Source organism: Dreissena polymorpha, chromosome 13, assembly GCF_020536995.1.
Source record: "Dreissena polymorpha isolate Duluth1 chromosome 13, UMN_Dpol_1.0, whole genome shotgun sequence".
Lineage (NCBI taxonomy): Eukaryota > Metazoa > Mollusca > Bivalvia > Myida > Dreissenidae > Dreissena > Dreissena polymorpha.
This window is the reverse complement of record NC_068367.1, coordinates 34,087,219-34,114,654: the sequence shown is the minus strand read 5'-3', so window position 1 is coordinate 34,114,654 and position 27,436 is coordinate 34,087,219. Positions and strand designations below refer to the sequence as shown.

Sequence of the window (27,436 nt, the reverse complement as noted above, 5' to 3'; positions counted from 1 at the left end):
TATTTTGCAAATATTGCATACTAATGATAAAATTTAACTAATTTATCATGTAAGTACAAAGCAGAAATGGATAGTCAAACCAGTAGGTTACTACAGAATTGGCGACGCAAAATATTTTGCAATCATTGCATACTTATTATAAAACTTAAGTAATTTATTTTGTGAAGTACAAAGCAAAAATGGATAGTCAAGCCAGTATGTTCCTATAGATTAGGCCACTACCAATGTTTTGCAAATTGTCACATACTTCTGATAAAACTTCTGTAATTTGTGTTCTAAGGTCGTATTCCAGAAGCATCTTAAGTCAAATTTTATTCTTATCCTTAAATTGGGAAATTTTCTAAAGTGTTTTATTTCCTATTGCAATATATTTGCATCAAGATATACATTTAAATAACATCATTATGCCAATGTTATTTTAGGAATACCAAAAACATGAGTTTTCTTTTTAAGTAAAGTAATACAAGACATTGTAATTTTGAACTTAAGTGAAATTATTAAAGAAATAACTTAAGATGTTTCTGGAATACAACCCCTGAAGTACAAAGAGGAAATGGATAGTCAAAACAGTACGACATATTCTCATATGATCATCCATTCCCATAAATATGGTCTCCACCCCTTCCTATAGGTTTATCCATTCTTATAGATTTGACCATCCTCATTCCCTTTAGGTTCAACCTTTTCTATAGATCGGGCCACCCAGAATATTTTGCAAATGTTCGCATGTTTATACTTTCCGATCATAAACAGTGAGTTTTACATACCAACATGTTCATTAAGCTTTGTAGATTGCGAAATGAAAAATTGTTAGGTTCAAAAGTGCTTGGTGGCTTAGAAATCTGAGAAGGCTCCAAAATTAAGACAAAAAATATATATACATGTATAATGCAAAATTTCTTGTAATCAGTGGCTGTATTCTATTTGTACCTGTTCAAACTGTCATAAATGTGAGTTTTAGCATTGAAATTGTGATGGAATGTAAGATTTTATAAATTAAGAGTTATTATATATTTTTTTCATGAACAGCTTGCAATGTGACTAAATTTGTTCGTTTTCATAACCAGCTTCTGCTCGAGGTATCGGAATCAAATTTATCAGCAAACTAACCCAAGTACCAAAGAAACGGCCTGTCATAGTTCAAAGGTATGAGTCTGGTTATGAGAAAACAGGGCTTAATGCATGTGCGTAAAGTGTCATCCCAGATTAGCCTGTCCACAGATTAGCCTGTCCACTGTGGTGCAGTCAGCACAGGCTTATGAGGAACAACAGTGTTCACTTTTATGTTAATAGCAGTCTCTTCTTAAGGGGAAAATTGCAGACTGCACAGGCTAATCTGGGATGACACTTAACTAAAATTTATTAAGCCCAGTTTTCCTAGGACAAGTATTGCTTTCCTATTGTGTGCAGATTGAATTCTTAGGAGTGTTACTGTTATTGTTTTTAAAAATTGATTTTTAAAAATTATTTATCAATTTATAATTATTTTTATGATTCCAAGTATCTTGCCCGTCCCTACTTTATCAACGATAGCAAGTTTGACATGAGGGTCTATGTGTATGTCAGCTCTACGTGTTTGAAGACGGACTTGCAAGATTTGCCTCAATGAAGTATGCTTAAATAATTAAAAAGAATATAAACTTTCGTACATAAATATGACAGAAACTGAATCCCCAACTATAGTTACAACAAACTGAACAGCCAACTATAGTTACAACAAACTGAACAGCCAACTATAGTTACAACAAACTGAACAGCCAACTTAAGTATTAAGTGTATGTGCATAAAGTGTTGTCCCAGATAAGGTTGTGCAGTCTGCACAGGCTAATAAGGTACAACACTTTCCACTTTTATGGATTTTTTGTTAAAAAGAAGTCTCTTCTTAGGGAATATCAAGTTTAGGAGGAAAGTGTAGTCCCTGATAAGCCTGTGCACACTGCATTGGCGAATCTTGGATGTCACTTGAGGCACATGCATTAAGCCCCGTTTTCTCAGAAAATGGCTAATCAAGTTGAACATTTTTTCCTTCCAGGTATTCCAGTTCCATGAAACATCTCGCAAACAAGTTCATGCACCTGACAAACTACTCGGTGAACAAGAGAAATGCTGACTACCAGGCCAATGCAGACGATACTGTTTGTCAAGGGCACAAGTGGTAAGAGTCAAAGTCACACGTGAAAAGTTTTAAGGTCACAAGTGATAAGTGTCAAGATCACAATTGTAAGTTTCAAGGTCACAAGTGGTAGTTTTAAAGTCACAAATGATTTGTGTCAAGGTCTCAATATTTAAGTTTCAAGGTCAATGTTACAAGTGGTAAGTGTCAAGGTTGCAAACGGTAAGTTTCAAGATCTCAAGTGATAAGTGTCAAGGTCACAAGTGATAGGTGTCAAGATCACAAGTTGTAAGTGTCAAGGTCACAAGTGGTAAGTGTCAAGATCACAAATGGTAATTTTCAAGGTAACGAGTGATAAGTTGCAAGATAACTATTGGTAAATTTTAAGGTCACAAGTGGTAAGTGTCAAGGTCACGAGTGGTAAGTTTCAAAGTCACAAATGGGTAGTTTCAAGGTCACAAGTGATAAGTGTCAAGGTCACAAGTGATAACTGTCAAGATCACAAGTTTTAAGTGTCAAGGTCACACATGGTAATGTTGAAGGTCACAAGTAATAAGTTTCAAGATCACAAATGCTAAGTGTAAAGGTCATAACTGGTAAGTGTCAAGGTCACTATTGGTTACTGTCATGGAGCAAAAAGTCAAGGTCACAAGTGGTATGTGTCAACGTCACAATTTCAAAAAGTCAAGGTCACAAGTGGCAAGTGGTTGTGATTGTAGAGGAATGAAAATCAATCACACTCTGTGGTAAAACACTTAAAAATCCGGTTAGCCTCTTGAACGCGGAATCTCCTGTATCACGCATTATCACCTCTATTTTAACTAACCATTCTTCATGGGGTGATGGCTATAAGGTAGGGAATCCAACTTTTAGTCAATGCTATTTAATGGCGCCAATTAAATTGAAATAGAGTCTGAATTGTGGCCAATATCATTGACATAATTTTTGCGACAACTTCTTAACCCTTTGCATGCTGGGAAATTTGTCGTCTGCTAAAATGTTGTCTGCTGAATTTCTAAAATTAGCATTTTCTTCGTTTTTTTCAATTAATACTATCAGAATAGCAAACAGTATGGATCCTGATGAGACGCCACGTTCTGTGGCATATCATCTGGATCCAAACTGTTTGCAAAAGCCTTTAAAATTCGGTTCCAGCACTGAAAGAGTTAAGAGTGGCACAATTAAGTGGTGAAAATCTTTTTTGATCAAGCAGGAACCCTGCTAATGCTAATGATTTGTTTTAATGAATAAGAACACATAATGTTTTATAAGCCAAAACCAATGATTAAGTGTTGACAATTGTATTTGAGCTAGCAAGAACCTTGCTAAAGCCGTACGTTAACATTTATTTATACAAACAATCTGAACCTGACAATAATACTTATAAATAATACTTCCATTAAAATTCCATTTCCATTGGAATTCAAGTTTTTGCAGCATTATCTAGTTGCTCTCCTAGATAAACAAAGATAATATGCAATAAGAAATTAATTTGTGTTTAAAAATACAATGAGCTGAAATGTATACATTAAAGATGGTATACAATTTGTATAAATGTACAAAAGTTATTTAATTAGTTTTAACTTCATCCCATTCCTCTCCAACATCTCTTCAGTGTATGTCAGCATGTTGATGGATTTATTAGAGTTATACCAGACTAAGCAGACTTTCCTGAAACCATCTTTCCGACTTACAAGACCAACATATTTTATGTGGGTTCGAAAGTTATTCACTTAGAAATAATTCAGTAATTTCATATCACTCCAGCAAGTTTTGTAATTTGTTGGACTAAAGACTGACACTCTTTTGGGAGCTTTCAGGAAATGTGTTATACCTATGAAATTTCATATGAGCCATTATCTGTGAAAATGGGATTAAATGCATGTGTGTAAAGTGTCTTCCCAGATTAGCATGTGTAGTCCCCACTGGCTGATCAGGGACGACTCTTCCCACCTTAACTGGATTTTGGCTAAGAAGAAACAAAAAATACGATAAAAGTAGAAAGTGTTGTCCCTGATTAGCCGGTGCAGACTGCACAGGCTAATCTGGGATGACACATTACACACATGCATTAAACCCCCTTTTCACACATCATGGCTAACATGAACTTATGTAGGACTTTTCATGAAGGTTGCTGGTGGTCTCCTGCTCATTCTTATACCTATTAAGTTTTATATGAACTTATATGGGACTTATTATAAAGGTTGCAGGTGGTCTCCTGCTGATGGAAGGTGAAAAGGAAGCCTTGGAAGGGAAAGAGGTCAAGTACTTTGATCTGTACCCAGAAAGGTCATACAAGGAGGGATCTGCAGCCCAGACCCACTTCCGTCTGGCAGAGTCTCAGTTTTATAGGCTGCTAAATACCGGAATGACGTGAGTGCCGTACTGAACTTAAACACTGTCAACAAATCTACACTTGTTCTTGCATTACTATTCAAGCTGTTAAAAGGCCTGCGTTTTTTTGTAAGTAATGTGAAAAAACCATAACAAACTAAAATGCTGATTTTAGACTCCAGTGGCTCCTAGTTTTCCTAGTTGTTTTATTAAGTGCTCCTAGTTTGTTTATATTATTTAATTCCTCCTAGAATTCCTAGTTTTCATTTTAAAGCACTTTGTGGCCAAATATTATTGTTATCGATGTGTTTATAAGTTTAATGTGCGGATATTTGGTGGACTATGTTGCTTGCAGTTATGTTACTTATGCATAGTCTATTATTTTCCCATGACAATTTGGGGTAAGTGTGGCACAAACCAATTTTACAAAGAATTATTTTCCATATTCTGTATTCATGGTTCTCCACCATTATCTGTTTTACTAACTTGTAAATAAAATACCCAGTCTTTGGGATCGCTGGTCTCATAGTATAGCAGTGCAAGAAGAGGTGTTTATCTGTTGACAGTTTCAACATTTAAAAAATGATAAGCAATAGTAGCCAAATAGTCTACTAGTTTTGGAAGTGACCCAGCCAGCTACTGTCAAACTGGGTAGTTTAACAGAGTTGTCTCCAATAAATTAATGAAAGGGTTGGATATATATATGTTCCTTATTGGAAAGATTAAATTATCAAAAGTTTTCACAATAAATTAAAGTAACATTCCTACTCAAAATCAACGAACATTTCGTACAATATTTCGTAAAGTAAAGCTAAACAATTAAAAATCATTGTTCCTTATGGCATTGCCGAAATTTCAACGCCGGATGTGGTCTGGTAAGATAGATGTTTGTGTATACAGAATGCTCGTTTCTATTATGGTTTTAACATGGTACCATTTTAGTGTTAGTGTGTCTTATGAATAGATATATTCGCAGGAAATAAGCATGGAATTTATTGTGTCCACAAATAAATAAAAACGAGCATTTTGTATCAACACAAATCTATGTAATCTAACCACATCTAGCGTTGAAATTGTGGCTATTGCTATAAAGAACACTGATTGTTTAGGTGTTAACTTTATTTTTCGAAATACTTTATGAAAGTTTCGTTGATTTTGAGCGTTATTTAGAGACTTTAAATATTCATGTATCATAAAGTACTTATATTATTCTGAATTCTACCTTCTCAGAAAAGTTCAGTGCATTTGAGTCTCAGAGAAACACCTTAGCGCCCATGGCTCTCTTGTTTCAGAGACATTACTTAAAGGCCTGGGTATCACATGAGGATTTCATTATGTTCTCTGTTTGATAAAAATACTAATCAATCAATGATTCTGAATTACCGTTAATGCTTATTCCTGAATGTTTTTTTGCTGGAAAAATTAAAAGTTAATTTATGTGTTTTTAGTTGTGCAAAGTTTGTTTAAATTTTAGCTTTAAATGGTAGCTTTAAATGATTACATTCGTTTCTCTTAAAAACATACTTTAACAATTATTGGTAATTAATCGACATGTGCTTTTTGTTTACACTATTTCAAATGTGTTTACTGTATAAAATTCAGTACACAATGTATTAATTAAGTAATTATTTAAAAAAATGTACATGCTCAATTTTTACAAACTGTTTGTGTGGCTTCATTTCAGTAAAACCAATTTAGTGAAAGTGGAATACGTCCTTAATCCAGATCTGGTGCATCATTTCAGGTTAGTTAAATTGCTTTATTTCTTATCTCAACTAAGCACAAATCAATTTTAAAACGTTAGCCAATCAGTTTTTCAAATTTAGCCAATCAGCTTTGCCCAGTCATCCCAAGTTCATCCCTTAACATTTTCGCCTAAGACTAAGAAAAGATCTCACGTAAAGTGCTTGTGCGAACTTTGAATTGTGTGAGCTTTTGTGGTCAGCTAGTAACTGATGCTACTATTATAGTTAACCATTTTCTGTGGACAGTTACTGTCAATCTAACAGTAGACAATTTTCTTTTTTTAGATGGCATGTTTTGTTTATTTACGTGCATGTTTCTTTATAAGATGGAAATTAACTCTTAAATTTATTACTTTTGGGAATTGTGGTCTAGTTGTTGGACGCTGGTCATAAGAATCAGAAGGTACCTGGTTTGAATTTCTGCTCAAACGCTTCTTTTTCTGGGTAAAAAGTTAATCCCAAGCATGCTCCTCTCTACCCAGGTGTTAAAATGGATACATTTGAGGGAAATAATCCAATGTATTGTGGCTGAGTTTAAACGGACAACCTATATCCCAGTGATTGTGGGGTTAACCCTTTACCTCTTAGATACAGATTTTGACGCATTTGTAGTCACATAGAAAGTTGAATTTAGTTAAAGACCGGTCTTTCTAAATTTAAATTTTAAAGGCTTCATTTCTAACCCTTAGATAGATATTGATGAGCAGCAAACAGCATAAAACCTGAACAGACTGCGAATTACTAGCAGGCTGTTCTGGTTTTATGCTGGTTGCAAAGCCATTATCACTTTGCTTCTTATGTGGGAAAGGGTTAAATGTAAAAGTGGTCTGAAGATGAACCCTCATCAATAGACTATAAAAATTAAACTTTAAACCTTTAACCTTTACCTTTTTCTCTTAGGGAATGTCGAGAAAGCTTAAAAAAGAAACATGGGGAGGAGTTTTCCTACCCTGTGTTGGCGTTTCACGGCACAATGGAAACGAATATCAAGCCTATATGTGAGACTGGATTCAAAATACCTGGTGTGTGTAAAATACAATTGGGATACGCTCTGAGAATGTGGTGTTGAATGCATGTGTGTTAAGTGTCATCTCAGATTAGCCTGTGCAGTCTGCACAGGCTAATCAGGGACGACACTTTCTGCCTTAACTGGATTTTTTATAAGAAGAGAAGTTCTTAAAACGAAAAATGTCATAAAACTGGAAGTGTTGTCTCTAATAAGCCTGTGCAGACTGCACGGGTTACTGAGTAATGTGGGACGACACTTCATGCACATGCTGCGTTAGATCCCCTTTTCTCAGAGTGCGGGTCAATTAGATTGTTTAAGTAAAATACAGTTTACTATGCCTTTAACTTTATTAGCTGTGTTTGCTTTTGGACATGAAGGAATGATGTATTTTGTTGAAGTACAATGCATATTTGGCTTTATGGAGTTAGTTATCATCTTTGAAGAGAAATTCCTACTCATCGCTTTGAGGTGGAGTAAAATGTTCCTGAGGACGGATTTTGAACATATAATTGTTTGGTTTGAAAATACATTTATAGCTGATAATAGAGTTAACAATAGAGAACATGTATATACAGTGGAGAAATATATTTATAATGAGTATATCCATGTGACACATAATACATTTAAAATGCAACATTCCAGAAAACCCAAACTTGTTAATTGTATTCCAAAAATGGGAGGCAAATAGTGATCACAAAGACGGTATTTTCAACTTTTCACCCGTCTGTCTGTCTGTCTGTCTGTGCTTTTTTTGTGCAGAGCCTTACGCAGGAAGTATTAAAGAGATTCAAATGGAACAACATATCATGATGGGGGGCTTTAAGGAGAAGTTTGAGAACCATAACTCTGGCTTTAGGATTTACAGAGTTAATTCCCTGTAGTCAATGTTCATGTTCTGAGCTTATATCCTTAGTATTGAAGGTTTTTAAATTAAACACAATAATAATTAATATACAAATATATTGACAATGAAAAAATCTTTATTAGTGTCTTAGTGTATTTGTTGGCGTTTGTAGTTATCATGTGTTGGCATAGGGATCTGACGAAAGTATTCTTGTCACCAATAGAATGCTATTTACATGTTTTCATTATGTCAAGAGCTTTTGTAAACAATATTTGTCTTCCTTCACAGTGATGCTGTAATGTGTTCTCGCATTCTCACTACAAATACAAATAGTTATAACATATATTGTTGGTGATAAATAGTTGTCAACATTGTGTTGAATAGCGAAAAATGTTTACTATAAATGAACATTAATATCATGTTTCAGTATTTGGGCCTCGTTCTGTGAAATGGATGAAATGCATGTGAATTAAGTTTTAATCAGGGTGGTCATTTTTCGCCTAGTCAGGAATTTTGTTTATAACAGACTCCCATTTTAACAAAACTACAATAACAGCAGAAAGTTGTGTCCCTCATTAGCCTGAGCAGACTGCACAGGCTAATCAGGGAAGACTCTTTATGCACTAGCATATTTTGCCCAGTCTTCCCAGAGCAAAGCTCAATTAAAAGTGAACATTTATAATACCACATTTAAGTGTTTCATTTGAATGCTTCAGGGGACAACGTCCATGCGCATCGTACAGACACTGGCTGGTATGGAAAGGGTGTCTACTTCAGTGAATACCCCGCCTACTCTATGGGTTACATCAAGGGCGCAACCCAACTGCTGCTCTGTCAAGTTCTACAGGGCAAAGTATAAAAACTTGTTGTTGATGTTTCAATTAAGCCTTGTTCTGGGGAAACTGGATTAGGTGCACGTGCGTAAAGTGGCGTCCCAGATCAGCATGTGCAGTGGGCACAGGCTAAACAGGGATGACACTGTACGTTTTATATGGAATTTTATTTTAAAAGAAGTCTGTTCTAAAAGAAAATTCAGTGTAGGCAGAAAGTGCCTTCCTAATCAGCCTGTGTTGACTGTGCAGGCTAATCTGGTACAACACTTTATGTACGTGCATTAAGCCCTGTTTTTCCAAGACGAGACTCAATAACATTTGTTGATGATGTTCAATTGAAGTGGGCGTACTTTAGAAACAATTCAATTCTGAGATGCTTCTTTGTAAATAAACAGCAAATTTAGATTTATTTATTGACAGATTGACACCAATAAAATTATACATTGAACAGATGATACATGAATGTGTATGTGATTGTTTATTTAGGAATTGTGCATTGACCAATTTTGGCAGTATTGTGGCCGTTGGTTTTTTTCACTATGAATCAGCAATTATATATGCTGAAAAATGAAAGCCTTTTGTCTAGGTTGGTAGACTTTGAACTTATTTCACAGGTTCCTACACTAAATTCAAAAGTGTTCTTTTTGGTCCAACCAATGTTGGCAGAATTCTAGTCCTTTTCATATTTTCAGCTATACATATATGATATAAAGGAAAGTCTATCATTGCTAATTTGTTAATTTTAAGAAAGATGAAAAGGAGATATTTTGATTTGCTTTGAATATTATTTCACTGACAATGACTTACATTTTATGTCAGTTTCTGACTTGTATTTATTTGATACAGTATTTTTTTCCTTTTATTATAAAGTACCTGTAAAAGGCACATTCCTAATTGAGGAAAAATAAATCCCAATTGCTGTCTTGAAATATTTCCAAAAGCAAGGACAGTTGTCAATTTTGTTCCATTTTCTGCAAGTGAACAATTGAAATGAGCACTAAAATTGAACATTTGAAGCAAAAAGGCATGTAAAAGATTATGTAAATAGGTTTATTAAATTAAGTGCTAATAAATTAAAATGACTCATTATTCCCAACTTGCAGATTTCTCTTGCGAATGTAACCGATTTCAGGGGGTTTTGCTATTATATTTCCTGATTTGCAAGGTACTTGCCTACATAAAAATGGCTGATACACATAATGCATGTTGACTCTTCTTCCAATCAAGAAGACATTTATTATTAAGTTAAGATTGTGATAAAAAGAACAGATTCTTGAATGCATTATATTTTTACTTTTTGAAAGGAGTATCCCACACTGTTTTTTTCAGTACTGCTTTAGTTGTGAACAAAGAAGTTTTCTATTAAAAAATGATAGGGTCTCAGCAAGGGGCCAAGGACAACAGTTCTGTGCTTATGGCTATTTATATCCCTGTGTTAATAAAGATCATTATTGTGTGGTGGTTAAGGTGGGGGAGTGCAGAAAAGCTTCAATCAATGGAGCTAAGTAAAAATGACCCAATGTGGGAAATCGAGGCTTAATGCATCTGCGTAAAGTATCATCTCAGATTAGCCTGTGCACTCTGCACCAGATAATTCAGGACAACACGTTCTATTTTTAAGGGTTTCTTTTGTTTGAATGAAGTCTCTTCCTAGCTTAAATCCAGATTAGGCAGAAAGTGTCATCCCTGATTAAAATGTGCAGATTGAACAGGCTAGTTTGGGATGAAACTTTACACTTATGCATTAAACCCGGTTTTCCCAGAGTGCTGCTCAAATATTATTGCATTGAATGGCAACATTTATTGATTAATCAATAGTCACTTAAATGATAAAGTCTATTTCAGGCCTATCAGTGTACGAAGCTTATTCACGGGCATTCCCTGATGAAAGGTTATGATTCCCACGTGTCTCCCTGCAAGAAAGAGCTTGTCATCTTCAACAAGTATCACATTCTGCCCCAGTACATCGTCCACCATCAGCCGAATGCTGGAGAATTCAAATACACCGTAGGATTTTACCTTTTACCACACAGATACCATTACACATTCTCAGTCCCAGAGAAAATCATATATAATTATGCCCCCCTTCGAAGAAGAGGGGGTATATTCTTTTGCACATGTCGGTCGGTCCGTCCGTCCATATGTCTGTATGTCCGTCCACCAGATGGTTTCCGGATGATAACTCAAGAACGCTTACGCCTAGGATCATGAAACTTCATAGGTACATTGATCATGACTGGAAGATGACCCCTATTGATTTTGAGGTCACTATGTCAAAGGTCAAGGTCACAGTGACAAAAACGTAGTCACACAATGGCTGCCACTACAACTGACAGCCCATATGGGGGGCATGCATGTTTTACAAACAGCCCTTGTTTAAGACCTCTCTTGCTAGATTCAAATTTTAAAGGTTTCATTTCTTATCCAATGGTCTGAAGAGCAGCAACCAGCATAAAGCTGAACAGTCTGCCAGTTTTATTCTGGTTGCAGCATAAAGCCATGTTCACTTTTCTTCTGAGCAGAAATGGGTTAAGCTTGTCTTTCTTAAAATGTCACCTTTATTCAAGATCCAATGAAATGGATCAGTGTGCTTGTTATGTTGAACATTTTGGGTACACTTGTTCCTCAGAAATGGCTTGAGGCATTTCTTTCAAACTGTTTATAATACTTATTCAAATTTCCTATATCAAAATGAGCTAATGGGCAAATTGGGATAAATCAAATATATGAGTGAAGCTCTGTGAAAAGGGGCTTTAATGCATGTGTGTTAAGTGTCGGCCCAGATTAGCCCCTAATAAGGGCTGACACTTTACGCACAGGCATTAAACGCCATTTTCACATTCCACATCCCATACATATTAAGCAGGTTACCGTTGTTTTGGTCAGCTAGTTCTGTCAGAATTGTTAATGAGATTTCACCTAAATTAAAACATATATTCCCGTATTAAAATGAATTCATGAGCAAAATGTGATCATGTGAAATTTCTAAAACTGATGGCGCTTTTTAAACATGGAAATGTGTAAATATATTATATCAGAAAGTTTAAAGTATCAGTAAGCTAATTTCTCTCGAATGGTCACATTATATAACCAAATATAATAATGTTGATTCGTTAAAAATCTGGAAAGTGGATTTTTTTATCAGCTTTTCATGTTGTAGTCACCCCCAAAACCGACATCGGCTGCTGGTAGCACAGCAGAAGGCAAGAAAGGCAAAGGGAAGAAGAAGGGAGGAAAGCTTATGATAGATGAATTAACAGACACTGAGATGTTAAAAAACAAGCATGACCAGGCTGTGGCCATGCCTTCATCAAGGTCTGTGTAGCGGCAATAAGGGTGCGAGTCTGAAGAAAATGGGTTATTTAACTGCTACTATAGTCATGGAAATCATATTGATAAAGACTTTTGTAAACGCGATAAGCTACCACAGGGCCCTTATTTACCAACCCATTATTTGACTTAAGAACAAAAAATAGACTGAGAACCAAGAAAGATATGTTCCGCGTGTGAATATTTACAGGCTACCACTTGGGGTAATGTCCTTAACAAAATGTTACATTGAATTACCGGTTTTAATTCTCTAATATATCTCTATAAACAACGTGAAAGCATTAAATGAATAATATTTACGAACAATAGCTTATATTTGAATCAATTATTATCAGGTAATGTATAATGGTGGCAGGTATCTGATAGAACTGAGCTCAGATCTCTGCGCTGAGGTGGTTCAAGCGGGAAAGAAACCACTACCAAAAAACTCAATGTACAAGAAAGAAAATAGGTTAAAAACAACTATGCACACAAAAGAGACAACTTTAAAATGGAATTTTTGACTGGTAACACATTGAATATTTATAAATGTCACTCTGTCATATGCATATTTTGCTATATGTGTATATATTACCATTCGTCTTCTTGCAGCACATAGGATGGATACAATATTCAGTTCACAGGGACTATCCAGAACACCCAGGCCGGTATGACGGCCCTGGTCAAATCACATGGCGCAACAATAGGTTAGTCATGTTATATCATGTAACGCAATTATAGGTGACTGATTATAAACACAGAAACAATAGGTAACTGATGTGTCAGAGAAATAAATACATTGTGTGTAAGGGGACATACATGTATATAAGGAAAAAAGCTTTTTATGATATTTAAATAAACAAAAAAATCACAAAGAAAAAGAATTTATGGGTGGGCTAATTATATGGGGTAAATAAATGCCAAGAAGGTACGCAGGTTTTAAAAGTACAAAAATAACTAACGAGGTAAAATGTATGTTCATGAATTTATGGGTGTTAATATACACTAAAACTTTAACCTATGGAGAAAAAACATACACTTAAATAGAATTAATGGACTTTAGCATATTTTATAACAGCTATTGGTAGAAGCGAATGAACAATTACAGGAAATTGTGTACATAAGGAGCATAAGCTAAACAATATTTATGTGAGAAAATTTATATTTAAACAAGTGTTTTGTAGATTAATAAAAGCTTAAAAATGAATATTTTTGTATTTGAGTAAATATAGTAGATATAATGGCATTAAATACATGCTAAATCCAATGTACTTCCAAGTTAAAATCAAATATAAGTTAGCTACAACTTTAACCCATTTAAGCCTAGTGGACTCTCCCATCCTTCTAAATTGGATCAATTTATTTCCAAAATTAGGGATGTCTAGTATATCAATTTTTATATTTAGAATATTTCTTACAGAAATTCCTTTAAGCAAACAGTGAAGACCCTGATGAGACGTTGCATCATGCGGTGTCTCATCTGGGTCTACGCTGTTTGCAAAGGCCTTTTTTCTAGATGCTCACTCCCACTGAACTACGTTACAATGAGAGGTGCGCCTGAACGACAACACGATACGGCGTCATAACTACAACGGTTACGGCGTCTTGACGTGTCACTTCTTTATATTGACATTTATAGGCATACACACGCGTCGACAAGGTAAAGTCTTTGTTTAAACTTACATGTAAAAAGGGATATGGCATTTATTTCCATTTAGTAATGTTTCTTAACTCGCTACCTAAGCTATCGAGGCATTTTCTAGCGTGAAATCATAATAAAAGAAAGAAGTTAAAGTTCAAAACATAGAAACTCCAATTAATTCTTTGTTTCAGGCTTGCAGTATCTGTCACGATGATTATTTTCAATGATTTGTATCAAGTTCACTCTTTTACAAACATGTGATGCCCATAATATGATATGTATACTATTATTGGTGATTTCAATCAGATTTTGCAAAATAGTTGTAGCATGTCAACTCCGTGTACATGTTACGGTATCTTCTCTTACGACTAAGGTATGTTACGGTGTCTTCTTTACAGCGTTACAGCGCCTGCAGGAAGGCAAAATTACAAGCATGGAGATTTCCTTCCTCGATTCAAGCATTTTGGACGAGAGCATTGAGGTCGTGATTGATTTCAACAGCAACGAAGTGCTTACATCGACGCCTATTGTAAAAAAACAGAAGGTAGATCTGTTCGCATGCCCAAGTTGTGCGTATAATACAAACTCTAGGGGCAATCTTTACCGCCATAAGCGTTCCGTCCACCAGAAGAAGAAGGAAGAGTGTCCCACGTGTGAAAAAAACTTACGCCTCAGCATACGATCTACGGACTCATGTAAGAGTTGTTCACGGAGAAAACCCATTTATGTGTGAATCGTGTTGCCAGAGGTTTAATAATCGCGCTGCTTTAAAGAGACATCGTGATGTGAAACATGCCGATGTATGCAAGTTCAATTGTGCAACATGTGGAAAGAAATACTACGAAAGGAAAGCGTACATTGGGCATATGAATAAACACATAGGTTCGAAACCGTATTCATGTAAATGTGGGACATCATTTGGCTACAAGTCGTGCTTAAGGCGACACATGCAGACTTGCCAACAGCAGAGTACCAAAAAGGAACACAAATGCGACACATGTGGGGTAGTACTTAATTCAAGGTCTGTACTGCTGGATCATTTACAAGGGAAACACGGAGACAAACTGTATACATGTATAAAATCGTTCTCGTGGAGGCCTTCCCTGGCACGCCATAAAAAGGCTTGTAAATCCGCCTAAGTAACTATTGGCAAGTGCACTTTCAAGTTTGACCTGTGGCCCTTTAATACTTAAGAGCACTTTCACTGACACTGTTTAAAATGTTTATTTCAATGTAACCATTAGGAATCAAGTGTATTTTTTAAGTTTCATTTATGGGGATATTGGTCAATATCGTGTTTGTTTTTAGATAGTTACCACACTGTTTAGTTCACACATTCAGCCCTGAATATTCAAGCAAATAGTCATACGGCATGAATTGACATTAGCTAAATGTTATAATAATTCACGCAATTTAATACATTTTGGTTTGGCACTAGTCAAATGTTTATTCTTAGGTAACGCATCCTGATTTGGATAAACTTTATTTGCAAAAGAGGTATCAAGCCGTCAAAGTGCTGATTGGGTTAAATGTTTTGTTTTATAAATTGCTTCATTTAAACTAGCGATGTTGAATCAGGTGATTCATGTGTTTCAAATCGTTTTTATTTGAATCAAGTATCATGGTGTTAGCTTTAATGTGTCCTTCTGACTAATAATATATCGCTACTATTTGTCGTGTTCTGAGAAAACTGGACATAATGCTTGTACGTAAATTGTCATCACAGATTAGCCTGTGCAGTCCGTTATATGCATTTGTAACACACTTCAATATGCTTAACTGTATGTACGATGTCTTACAATTTCTTAACGGGACATATCTAAATATTGTCTGGCAATCCATTGCGAACATGTGGCAAAATCTTCGAGCAATCAGCTTTTTGATATTGACGGACAGGCATAGTCCCGCGGGCTGGCTTGTCATATTCTGGCACAGTGCCCTTCTTCCGTTTCGCGTACTTCTTTGGCCGGCTGGACATATCAAAGCGATGGTCACTTGATTAAAAGAATAAACGTATGTAAACATATGTCATAAAAAGTTCAAAATAATAAAATTGCGCTGAAAACAGACACAATTTATATTATGTTTCTAGTTTCAAGTAATAAGTACATTTGACTTATTTTGAACAAGAAATGTGGAAAGTCTGAAACCATGATTTAGCTTGCTCAGATACAAATTGCCTTTTCAACATCGGCGTTAGAATTGACGCTATCCATACTATCGCCTATAATGGTGTATAGCCTGGCTGTGCGTTTCGGCAATCTTCCTGCAGTATGCACAGCAAAGATCCTTCAAGGCCATGCTCATCATCAGTCACATCAACGCCCTGGGACCCTCAACTGCGATGCGCCATATGTTTGACGACGACGAATGAACTGTTAAAAGATATTGAACTTAATTTTATTTGTGTGACAGTGAATTATAATGTGATAATTTTCTGCATGTACTTTTATGTTTAAAATGTGCTTGTATTGTGCTAAATGTATGTATTACAAATTATGTAAATGTTTATAACATGCAAATATTATATTAAATTTATAATATTGTTATGTGACTGACTTATATTATTGAAATGTTTCTTCACTGTTATATGGTGCATGTTGTAAATTATGTAAATGTATATATGTATAAATATAAATAAAATAAAAGAATAAAAAATATCATGGGTTTATTTTCTTTCATGCACAATTTGTAAAAAGTGCATTCCTTCAATTGAGTAAATTGAGTAAATCATTAACATAATTATTCAGTTATTAATAACCTCAATTACTGTAAATTATTTAACAGGAATGTAGAAAATATTTCACACATCTTAAGTGAGGAATTCAATAACATATTAAGGTCATTTAAAACCAAGACTTCATTTGGGTAATATTTATTTGTATTTCTTTATGGCATTTTTATAATCAATCAGTAATACATTTTTTTTAAAGATTTGGTTCAATTATTTTTAGATAAAATAATAGTAAAAATATTTAAATAAAGACTGAATTAATCTTAGAATCGCAAATTCATTCATATTTGTTTATGTTTTGTTTTTAAATAAATCAGTACTACAATATTTTACAAGACTTTGAACATTTGTTAATAGCATTAAACTAAATTGAATGTCGATACTATACCGTAACCTTAAAAATGTTGTAGTAAATGCACTGTAACACTCTCTGTAAGACGCCGTAACATTTTAATTCATCAAAATCTCTATCGTTACACTTACATGCAGTTAATTTTGAGACAGATCTTGATACGATTGATTCAATATTCTTTCTTGCTTAAGTGTGTTTGCATTTTCTTGTGTTTAATGTCAGACTTTGAATTATATTCCAATTATTTTATGAGTTGTCTATACAGGTCTTTAAAACTTCCATTTTATCGACAATATAGCAATAAATTACATGGCAAGCTATGAAAGAGATGCACAGTATCCGTATTTAAATAAACATTGGCTTACACATACAAAAACTATTCAAACTTACCGTAATATACCATTTATTTTAACAAAATCCCGTATTGTCAACAAACTGTGTAAAGAAACCGTAACCGTTGTAGTTATGAGGCCGTATCGCGTTGTCGTACAGACGCACCTCCCATTGTAACGTAGTTCAGCGGGAGTGATGCTAGGCATAAATCGGTTAAAAGAATGCATGTTACTAGAATACAAAAAAGTAGATATTTAATATTGTTGGTGCTAAAAAAAACATTTCAAGATTATTTTGTTGCAGGAACAAAAGCTTTTTTCAGTCTACTGATAGCTTCGAAGCTTGAGTTTGATCTATCAACAAACAAAATCCTGCAGGCTAACAAGAAAGGGGTAAATACTTGCAGTCTGTGTGTGTGTATTTAGAAGTTTATTTACCGGTCCATCAGCCTCTTCGTAGAGTGTACCTGCCCCCTTTTCAGGGGAAAAAAAATTTGTGCCAAAGTAGGTCAAATTTACCCCAGCGACCTGGTTATTTGTAAAAGAATAATTTTGATCCAAATAGAGAATACCTGCAGTCTTCTATCTGTGTCTTATAATATAGATTCATAGCATGATTGCATACTCTGAGTCTGTCAGCTCTCAAACAAAGCTGCATAAAATTGCACAATGCCCATGAATAATTTTTATAATAACCGCCCTCACGCCTGTGAAGATATTCAGGTTAAGTAACATAGGCAGTTGACTGGCCATTAAATTGGATTTTGGATGATTACAAAGTTATGTTTTTATCAGATGTTTTAACCAGCTTGAGCTAAGTTACCTTACATGAACCGTCGTTGATTAGTTTTGTCCTTGAATATACAATATTATTTAAGGTATTTAAGGCTTTTGTTGTTCATGAATGTGTTACATACATTTTTGTATTATTACATACAAATACACATGTGTAGTATAATTTTGATTTTACTAGTGGTAAAATAATCTTTCATTGTTTTGTACTGCTACAAACAATTTGGTTTTACTAGTCGGAATATAATCTATCATTGTTCAGAACTGCTACAAAAAATGTTTTGAAGCGTAATGTTTTGTATATTTATCTCAGAGAAATGAGAACGTACTTCATCATAAACTTATCTTATATATGTTTATTTTTATCTTCAGGTTTCAATAGTAGGTGAAATGTTTTTGTACGACTGCATCATCAACCATAAGAAACAGAATGAGGATCATTACAGATTAGACGACTAGTCACATACAATATTAATGATCACTATGGCATTGCTGATTTGGTGGCCGTCATGCCTTGCAACTGGGAAGTCCTGATTTTGATACCCTGGCCAGTGGCCACTTAGCCTTTTGACTGTGAGTTCACAAATTCCATCCTGTCATCGACTCACCGGAGTTCTAGTTAACTATTTGCTCACAAAAAATGGGACAAAATTTTGTAGCTGCAACATCCAATGGCGCAAGTGGGAGTACCCATAGGAAACCCCACCTGACAGGTATGGTGACCACCAAAGCGAACTCATATGCTTCCTGAATGTAGGTGCCGAGATGAGGAGCACGTGTACCAACAATTGCACTAACCAGACAGCATAAAAAAAGACTCGAGATTGTCTCAATTAGCCATCTGCTTTTGATGAGATTTAACAAATAAAATTAAATTGGTTTGAACAGATATAGAATATTGGGTTTTACATTTTGTCAGTTAAAGTCAAGTTTAAATTGTTGAAAGTGAAGCGGTTGTATCTGTTTTACATTTTGTCAGTTTAAGTCGAGTTTAAATTGTTGAAAGTGAAGCGGTTGTATCTGTTTAACATTTTTAGATTAGTAGATAAAGTACCATAATGACTCAAGATTTTCTGACAATTAAACAATTGTGTGAATAAATTTAGATTCTTAAAAATATTCCAAGAAGTCCGTGTCAACCAATTATCTCTGTTTGTCTGTTGTTTATGAGTAGATTGTCAAAATGGATGTTAAATTTTCATCAGTTTCAGTTATTTATGAAATCATCATCATCAATCTCTTGACCGGTGTTGCCATTGAGGGTAAAATGAGGGATAACAATACAGAAATCCTCCTCCAGTCAGGTCTGTTGTGTGCTGCTGAGAGTAATTCTTCCATGGGAAAAATTCTGGTTGCTATGGCAACAAATACAAAAACAATTCTGACAATGGTGGAATTTTTGACAATGGTGGAGCCGGTAGGGGACTTTCATTGCTTGGCAATAGTCTTGTTCTTCCATGGGAAGGGATGTCCACTCTTTTACATTGTATATGAAATCATACATTCACTAATGTTAAAACATAAGGATTTTATTGTGTTATGTGTTATGTAAATTTGTAGTATATGTTCTGTCTTTGGTACCAGCCAACATTCATGGATTGTCTAGTTTACACAAATCATTCCATGTAAAAATGGATAGATTAAATGGTCATGAAGTTAGATTTTGAGATAAGAAATTGTCAGTTGTGTTTTAAAGTCGACACATGTTACTTCATAGATTAATTAATAGAGATTTATGTTTGTTTATTTAACTCCAAATGCTAGTTTGTCTTGCATAAAAAAATATTTATTGTTTTATAATTCACCCAAGTGAAATACTAGTATTTAGAATTTATTACTTAAGAAATAGTAAATCTCACTGAGGTCCCTATGGCATTATAGTGACCAGCCGTATATGGACAGAAGCCGTAGGCTGAGGTCCATATAGAGTTTGTGGCTACCTGGCTGGTCACTATAATGCCATTGGGACCGAAGTGGAGTTTACTATTTCTTATATTACACCGAAGAGTTTCCCCTTTACCATTGTGTTTTACGATTGTTTATAGTTTAAAAGAGATAAACTGAAGAATTTCGAAGGAATAATGACGTCATTTCGTTAAAAAATGACGTCATTTTACAGTAAAACAGTGCCAATTTAGTGGTGGTTAACCCCGAACGGTCCATGTACAAAAAATAGTGACCGGTCCATATACTCTTAGGTTTCTCTATCGCATTTTACAGACTTAAACCGGTCATAAAGATACAGAAGGACCAATATCTCTGAGGTGTAATATTTAATGTTATATCTGCTATGTGATTATGATGTTGCACAATTGTACAAAATTGTGCCATTTTGGAAAGATATTTGTAATTTGTCTAGTTAAAAAATGTCTGCTCTGTGATATTATTGCTAATTTTTTATTTCTTGCTAAATATAAATAATAATATATAACAAATTGTCTATTCATGTGTTAATGGATGTAATGTGCATATTGTAATATACAAAATGATGAATGTAATAACCGGTATGTATCCTGGACACAAATTGCAAGACACTGACATATGTGCATGTACTGGTACTCGCGTGATCCTATCTGTTATATGAGATGTTATTTTTTGTTTATTTTTATCATGTATTTTCCACATTCAAAGCAAATTGTGATATGCCTGTGATTATAGTTTGTTTATTGCTACTTTTATTCAAAAAGGCTATTTTTATTTTCCCCTACCGGTTTCACCGGACGGGACTTATGCTTTGTGCTCTGTGTATCTGTCTGTCTGTGAGTCTGTCTGTCACACATTTCTGGATCCTGCGATAACTTTAAAAGGTCTTAATATTTTTTCATGAAACTTGACACATGGATAGAAGGCAATATTGAAATTATGCATGCCATTTCATTTTGATCCTGCATCAAAAATTCTGGTTGCTATGTCAACAAATAGACTAGAAATATTGCTGAAAATGGTGGTTTTCTGGATCCTGCGATAACATTATAAGTTCTTAATATTTATCCCCACGCTTTTTGAAAAAAAGGTGGGGATATTGTGGTGATCTCCGCCGTCCGTCCGTCCGTCCGTCCGTCCGTCCGTCTGTCCGTCCGTCCTGGCCACTATCTCCTCCTACACTAAAAGCACTAGAACCTTGAAATTTACACACATGGTAGCTATGAGCATATGTGCGACCCTGCACTATTTGGAATTTTGATCTGACCCCTGGGTCAAAAGTTATAGGGGTTGGGGTGGGGCCGCGTTAGAAATTATTACTCATTTTTTTAGGTTATTTTACATTTACTTCTTTATTTCTACACAGATTCACTTCAAATTGATACTGGACCTCACCTATGACAATACGGTCAATCTCAACCATGCATGGCCCCATTCCCAACCCTGGGGCGCCCCGCCCACATAGGCCACACCCACCAAAAATTTCCATTTACTATAATTTTTTCATTTCTACACGGATTCACTTCAAATTGATACTGAACTTTTGTTATGACATTAGGGTCAATCTCAACTATGCATGGCCCCAATCCCAACCCTGGGGCGCCCGCCCACATAGGCCACACCCACCAAAAAATTCCATTTACTATAATTTTTTCATTTCTACACGGATTCACTTCAAATTGATACTGAACTTCTCTTATGACATTAGGGTCAATCTCAACTATGCATGGCCCCATAACCAAACCTGGGGCCCCGCCCACATAGACCACACCCACCCAAAATTGCCTTTACTATAATTTCTTCATTTCTACACCGATTCACTTCAAATTGATATTAAACTTCTCTTATGACAATACAGTCAATCTCAACTATGCATGGCCCCATTACCAACCCTGGGGCGCCCCGCCCACATAGACCACACCCACCCAAAATTGCCTTTTACTATAATTTCTTCATTTCTACACCGATTCACTTCAAATTGATACTGAACCTCTCTTATGACAATACGGTCAATCTCAACTATGCATGGCACAATTACCAACCCTGGGGCGCCCTGCCCACATATGTCACACCCACCCAAAATTGCCTTTTACTATAACTTCTTCATTTCTACACCAATTCACTTCTAATTGATGATGAACTTCTCTTATGACAATACGGTCAATCTCAGCTATGCATGGCCCCATTACCAACCCTGGGGCACACCTAGGTCAAACATTCGGCGTGGGGATACGCGTCGGCCTCTGCCGCGCCATTTCTAGTTTTTCATGAAACTTGCAACATGGAAAGATGGCAATATGGACATTATGCACGTCATTTCATTTTGTTCCTACGTCAAAAATTGTGGTTGCTATGGCAACCAAAAAAAACAAAAAATTCTGAAAATGGTGGAATTTCTGACAATGGTGGAGCCGGTAGGGGACCATATTGCTTGACAATAGCCTTGTTTAGCATGATTGACTATTCTTGTTTTTCTTCACTAGCATTCTTTTTATAGATATATATATATATTCATAAGATTTATATAATGTCTTATTTTTATTCATGTAATACAATCCATCGGTACTTAAAATAGTTGTTTTTTTATACGCCCGTTTTTTAAAACCGGACGTATTATAGTTTCACCCTTGGCGGGCGGGCGGCGTACACAGCAGTGTCCGCTCTCTATTTCAAATAGTTTAATTAGATCTTCAACAAACTTGGTCACAAGTTGTGTCTAGACGATATGTAGGTCAAGTTCAAATATGGGTCATGCCGGGTCAAAAACTAGGTCATGAGGTCACTTAGTGCATTTCAAGCATTAAGAATGGTGTCCGCTCTCTAATTGAACTAGTTTTCATCCGATCTTTACCTTATTTGGTTAGAAGTTGTGTCTAGATGATATGTAGGTCAAGTCCAATATGAGTCATGCAGGGTCAAAAACGAGTTCATCAGGTCACTTAGTGCATTTCAAACATTTAGCATGGTGTCCGCTCTCTAATTGAAGTAGTTTTCATCCGATCTTCACCTAATTTGGTCAGAAGTTGTTTCTAGATGATATGTAGGTCAAGTTCAAATATGGGTCATGCAGGGTAAAAAACGAGGTCATGAGGTCAGTTAGTGCATTTCAAGCATTAAGCATGGTGTCCTCTCTCTAATTGAAGTAGTTTTCATCCGATCTTCAACTAATTTGGTCAGAAGTTGTGTCTAGATGATATGTAGGTCAAGTTCAAATATGGGTTATGCTGGGTCAAAAACGAGGTCGCGATGTCACTTAGTGCATTTCAAGCATATAGCATGGTGTCTGCTCTCTAATTGAAGTAGTTTTCATCTGATCTTCACCGAATTTATACAGATGTTACGTCTAAATGATATCTATTTCAAGTTTAAATATGGGTCATGCCGGGTCAATAACTAGGTCTCGAGGTCACTTAGTACATTTCAAGCATTGAGCATGGTGTCCAAAACCTTCGAACAGGCGTATCTTGTGACAGTTCGGCACTCTTGTTCCACTTTATAAGCAAATTGTTATATGCTGGTTAGAAATTTTTGTTAATTGATACTTTTACTCAAAGAGGCTATGTTTATACTATAATTGTTTAATTTATAGATGACATGTAAGATGTATATACTAATTAGATTGATAAAAGGTCTAATTTTGTCCTTGTAATACAATGCATCGGTATTTAAGTTCACATGTTTTTTCCACATTAAAAGTAAATTGTTACATGCTTGTTAGTAATTTTTGTTCATGGATAGACAATTTTTATACTATAATTGTTTTTTGTATCAGTTTTTCTTTAAAAGATGTTTATATTCATAAGATTGATATAATATCTAACTCATATTACAAATCATAGGTACAGTACTTCACATATGTAACATGGCCACTGGTGGTTTTACGTATTTTATCAGCTTCGCAATCTGTCTCTCCATTCTTTCTATCCATCCATTTTACTGTTAGTTTGAACACATCAAATGTTTTTAATGTATTTTGTTTTATTGACAAATCCGAGATATTTCGTATTCATTTGTTTATGAATGTGATTGTTAATATTCATGTAATGGTTTAGTTGGTGATAATATTGTTTTGGGATATAAGACTTTCATTTTAATAAGTATTAAATTAATTAAATATAATAATAAATTAAATATTAAATATTATTTAAATCAATTAATTTAAAAATATATATAATATATAATAATATATAATATAAAATATTAATATAAATATTAATTTAATTAATTAAATAAATTAATTTATAATTAAACATGTTAGCTATTTTATAGTGCTTTATATTGCATTATTTGTCACATAAATATATTTTGCACATGTTTATAGTAATTTTATAAAACATTTTAGACAAAATGATTTGCTGGTGATTTGTTTTATTATATCAAATGATCAGTATATTTTCATAACATCTGTTTAAAATGAGTGGTAAATTTAATTCTGTGAGTTTTTTTTATTACATAAATACTTGTCATTAATCCTCATTTCCAACACATTTATTTGTCTTCTATGTTTTATCTGGTGCAGCAAATGGAAGCTTATTTAACCCTTTCTTTATTTGTCTTCTATGTTTTATCTGGTGCAGCAAATGGAAGCTTATTTAACCCTTTCTTTATTTGTCTTCTATGTTTTATCTGGTGCAGCAAATGGAAGCTTATTTAACCCTTTCTTTATTTGTCTTCTATGTTTTATCTGGTGCAGCAAATGGAAGCTTATTTAACCCTTTCTTTATTTGTCTTCTATGTTTTATCTGGTGCAGCAAATGGAAGCTTATTTAACCCTTTCTTTATTTGTCTTCTATGTTTTATCTGGTGCAGCAAATGGAAGCTTATTTAACCCTTTCTTTATTTGTCTTCTATGTTTTATCTGGTGCAGCAAATGGAAGCTTATTTAACCCTTTCTTTATTTGTCTTCTATGTTTTATCTGGTGCAGCAAATGGAAGCTTATTTAACCCTTTCTTTATTTGTCTTCTATGTTTTATCTGGTGCAGCAAATGGAAGCTTATTTAACCCTTTCTTTATTTGTCTTCTATGTTTTATCTGGTGCAGCAAATGGAAGCTTATTTAACCCTTTCTTTATTTGTCTTCTATGTTTTATCTGGTGCAGCAAATGGAAGCTTATTTAACCCTTTCTTTATTTGTCTTCTATGTTTTATCTGGTGCAGCAAATGGAAGCTTATTTAACCCTTTCTTTATTTGTCTTCTATGTTTTATCTGGTGCAGCAAATGGAAGCTTATTTAACGCTTTCTTTATTTGTCTTCTATGTTTTATCTGGTGCAGCAAATGGAAGCTTATTTAACCCTTTCTTTATTTGTCTTCTATGTTTTATCTGGTGCAGCAAATGGAAGCTTATTTAACCCTTTCTTTATTTGTCTTCTATGTTTTATCTGGTGCAGCAAATGGAAGCTTATTTAACCCTTTCTTTATTTGTCTTCTATGTTTTATCTGGTGCAGCAAATGGAAGCTTATTTAACCCTTTCTTTATTTGTCTTCTATGTTTTATCTGGTGCAGCAAATGGAAGCTTATTTAACCCTTTCCCCATCAGAAACAAAATGAAAATGGCTTTTTCAATCAGAACAGCCTGCAAGTAACACTCAGTCTGTTCAGGTTTTATGCTGTTTGCTACTCATCAGTATCTAAGGGTTGGAAATGAAGCCTTTAAAACTTGAATCAAGTAAGAAAGGTCTTAAATTTAATTTTAGTTTCTAAGTGACTGCAAATGCGTCAAAATACGTATCTAAGTTGTTAAGGGTTAATTAAGTGAGAATTATATTAATCTAAACCACTTTATTGTGTATAAATGACTATTAGGTATAGATTACACTTACAAAAGCCAGCCGATATACTTTAACTGAATGGGCAATACCAGGAAAGGAATGAAACCTGTAATAACAGTTTAGAAAGTTGCAACTGCTGAATATTAAGTCGATTTTAGCACATAGTGAATGGCATGTGTAAATTAAAAAATTAAGTTAAAAATTGTGATAACTAACAGTATGACTAATACGTTTGTTTTGTGCAGCTATTTCACAAGCTTATTGAAAAATGCAGTTTAATAAGAACAGTGCTGGGGTTTTAGTGTGATTACCAAGCACCTAGTCAACTGGATTCCTGTACAAATACTAATATAAATGAGTTTTGTAAAAATAGTGACAAAAAATACCAATGCCCAACTTTGTCATGCGAATTGCAGCCTCAAAGGCACAGAACTTAGAAATAAACGGATCACTGCTCATGAAACAATTCTTACACTATCTTAACTTCCTAGTGACGTTGGTTTATTTACTATTTTCACTAGAATCGCTTGAGAAATGTTAAAGTGGTTTGCTCCTAAAACTTAGAAAATGTTATGTATCTGCCTTAATTGAATGGCAATTAACAATTAATGAAACAAGTGGATCTCAGGGCATAACAGTGTCTAGAACATCAACACTTCAGGGCTATTTAAATGTCAAGATTAAATTCCTCGCTAGAGGACTTTTGAAGTAGTTTACTCCAAAAACATAAAAAAATTATGCCTCTGCCATACAAATAGCTAGGGTCAAGTGCACATATTTTACAAACACATGTGTGAATCAATGCACATTAAACAAGATGTGTTTGTGAAACACAATGTCCCCCTATATGACGTTTGACCTTGAAGGATGACCTTGACCCTTCACCACTCAAAATGTGCAGCTCCTTGAGATACACACGCATTTCAAATATAAAATTGCTAGCTTCAATATTGCAGAAGTGACATTACATGAGCAATTTTGACCCATATATTTGACCTTGAAGGATGACCTTGACCTTCCACCACTCAAAATGTGCAGCTCCATGAGATACACATGCATGCCAAATATCAAGTTGCTATCTTCAATATTGCAAAAGTATTCATAAAATAAGCGATTAGGGCCACATATATTTGACCTTTAACCTTGAAGGATGACCTTGACCTTTCACCACTCAAAATGTGCAGCTCCGTGAGATACACATGCATGCCAAATATCAAGTTGCTATCTTCAATATTGCAAAAGTATTCATAAAATAAGCGATTTTGGCCACATATATTTGACCTCTATCCTTAAAGGATGACCTTGACCTTGACCTTTCATAACTCAAAATGTGCAGCTCCATGAGATACACATGCATGCCAAATATGAAGTTGCTATCTTCAATATTGCAAAAGTATTCATAAAATGAGCGATTTTTGCCACATATATTTGACCTCTGATCTTGAAGGATGACATTGACCTTTCACCACTCAAAATGTGCAGCTTCATGAGATACACATGCATGCCAAATATGAAGTTGCTATCTTCAATATAGCAAAAGTTATTGCAAAATGTTAAAGTTGGCGCAAACCAACCAACAGACCAACCAACCAACCAACAGACCAACGGACAGGGCAACAAGATGGCCATGATGGCCTAAATCGCTCACCTGACTCATTAAGATCAGATGAAAACTATGACCTCTATTGTCTACACAATGTTTT

At 34.8% G+C, this 27,436-nt stretch overlaps 4 protein-coding genes across 7 annotated transcripts in view; 2 read left to right on the top strand and 2 right to left on the bottom strand.

The window, feature by feature from the left end:
- LOC127855901 (bromodomain adjacent to zinc finger domain protein 2B-like) overlaps positions 1-27,436 on the top strand; it is a 364,850-nt gene that overhangs the window by 40,698 nt on the left and 296,716 nt on the right. The gene's annotated exons all lie outside the window — the stretch shown is intronic.
- LOC127855902 (uncharacterized) overlaps positions 1-27,436 on the bottom strand; it is a 328,965-nt gene that overhangs the window by 20,732 nt on the left and 280,797 nt on the right. The gene's annotated exons all lie outside the window — the stretch shown is intronic.
- The window catches only part of LOC127855903 (uncharacterized), a 233,546-nt gene that overhangs the window by 20,732 nt on the left and 185,378 nt on the right, over positions 1-27,436 (bottom strand). The gene's annotated exons all lie outside the window — the stretch shown is intronic.
- On the top strand, positions 4,035-8,842 carry LOC127855913 (uncharacterized). Its single transcript, XM_052391829.1, has 3 exons — positions 4,035-4,486; positions 6,132-6,191; positions 8,762-8,842. The coding sequence occupies exons 1-3, from the start codon at positions 4,299-4,301 to the stop codon at positions 8,823-8,825; spliced, it is 312 nt and encodes a 103-aa protein (XP_052247789.1). The 5' UTR covers positions 4,035-4,298; the 3' UTR covers positions 8,826-8,842.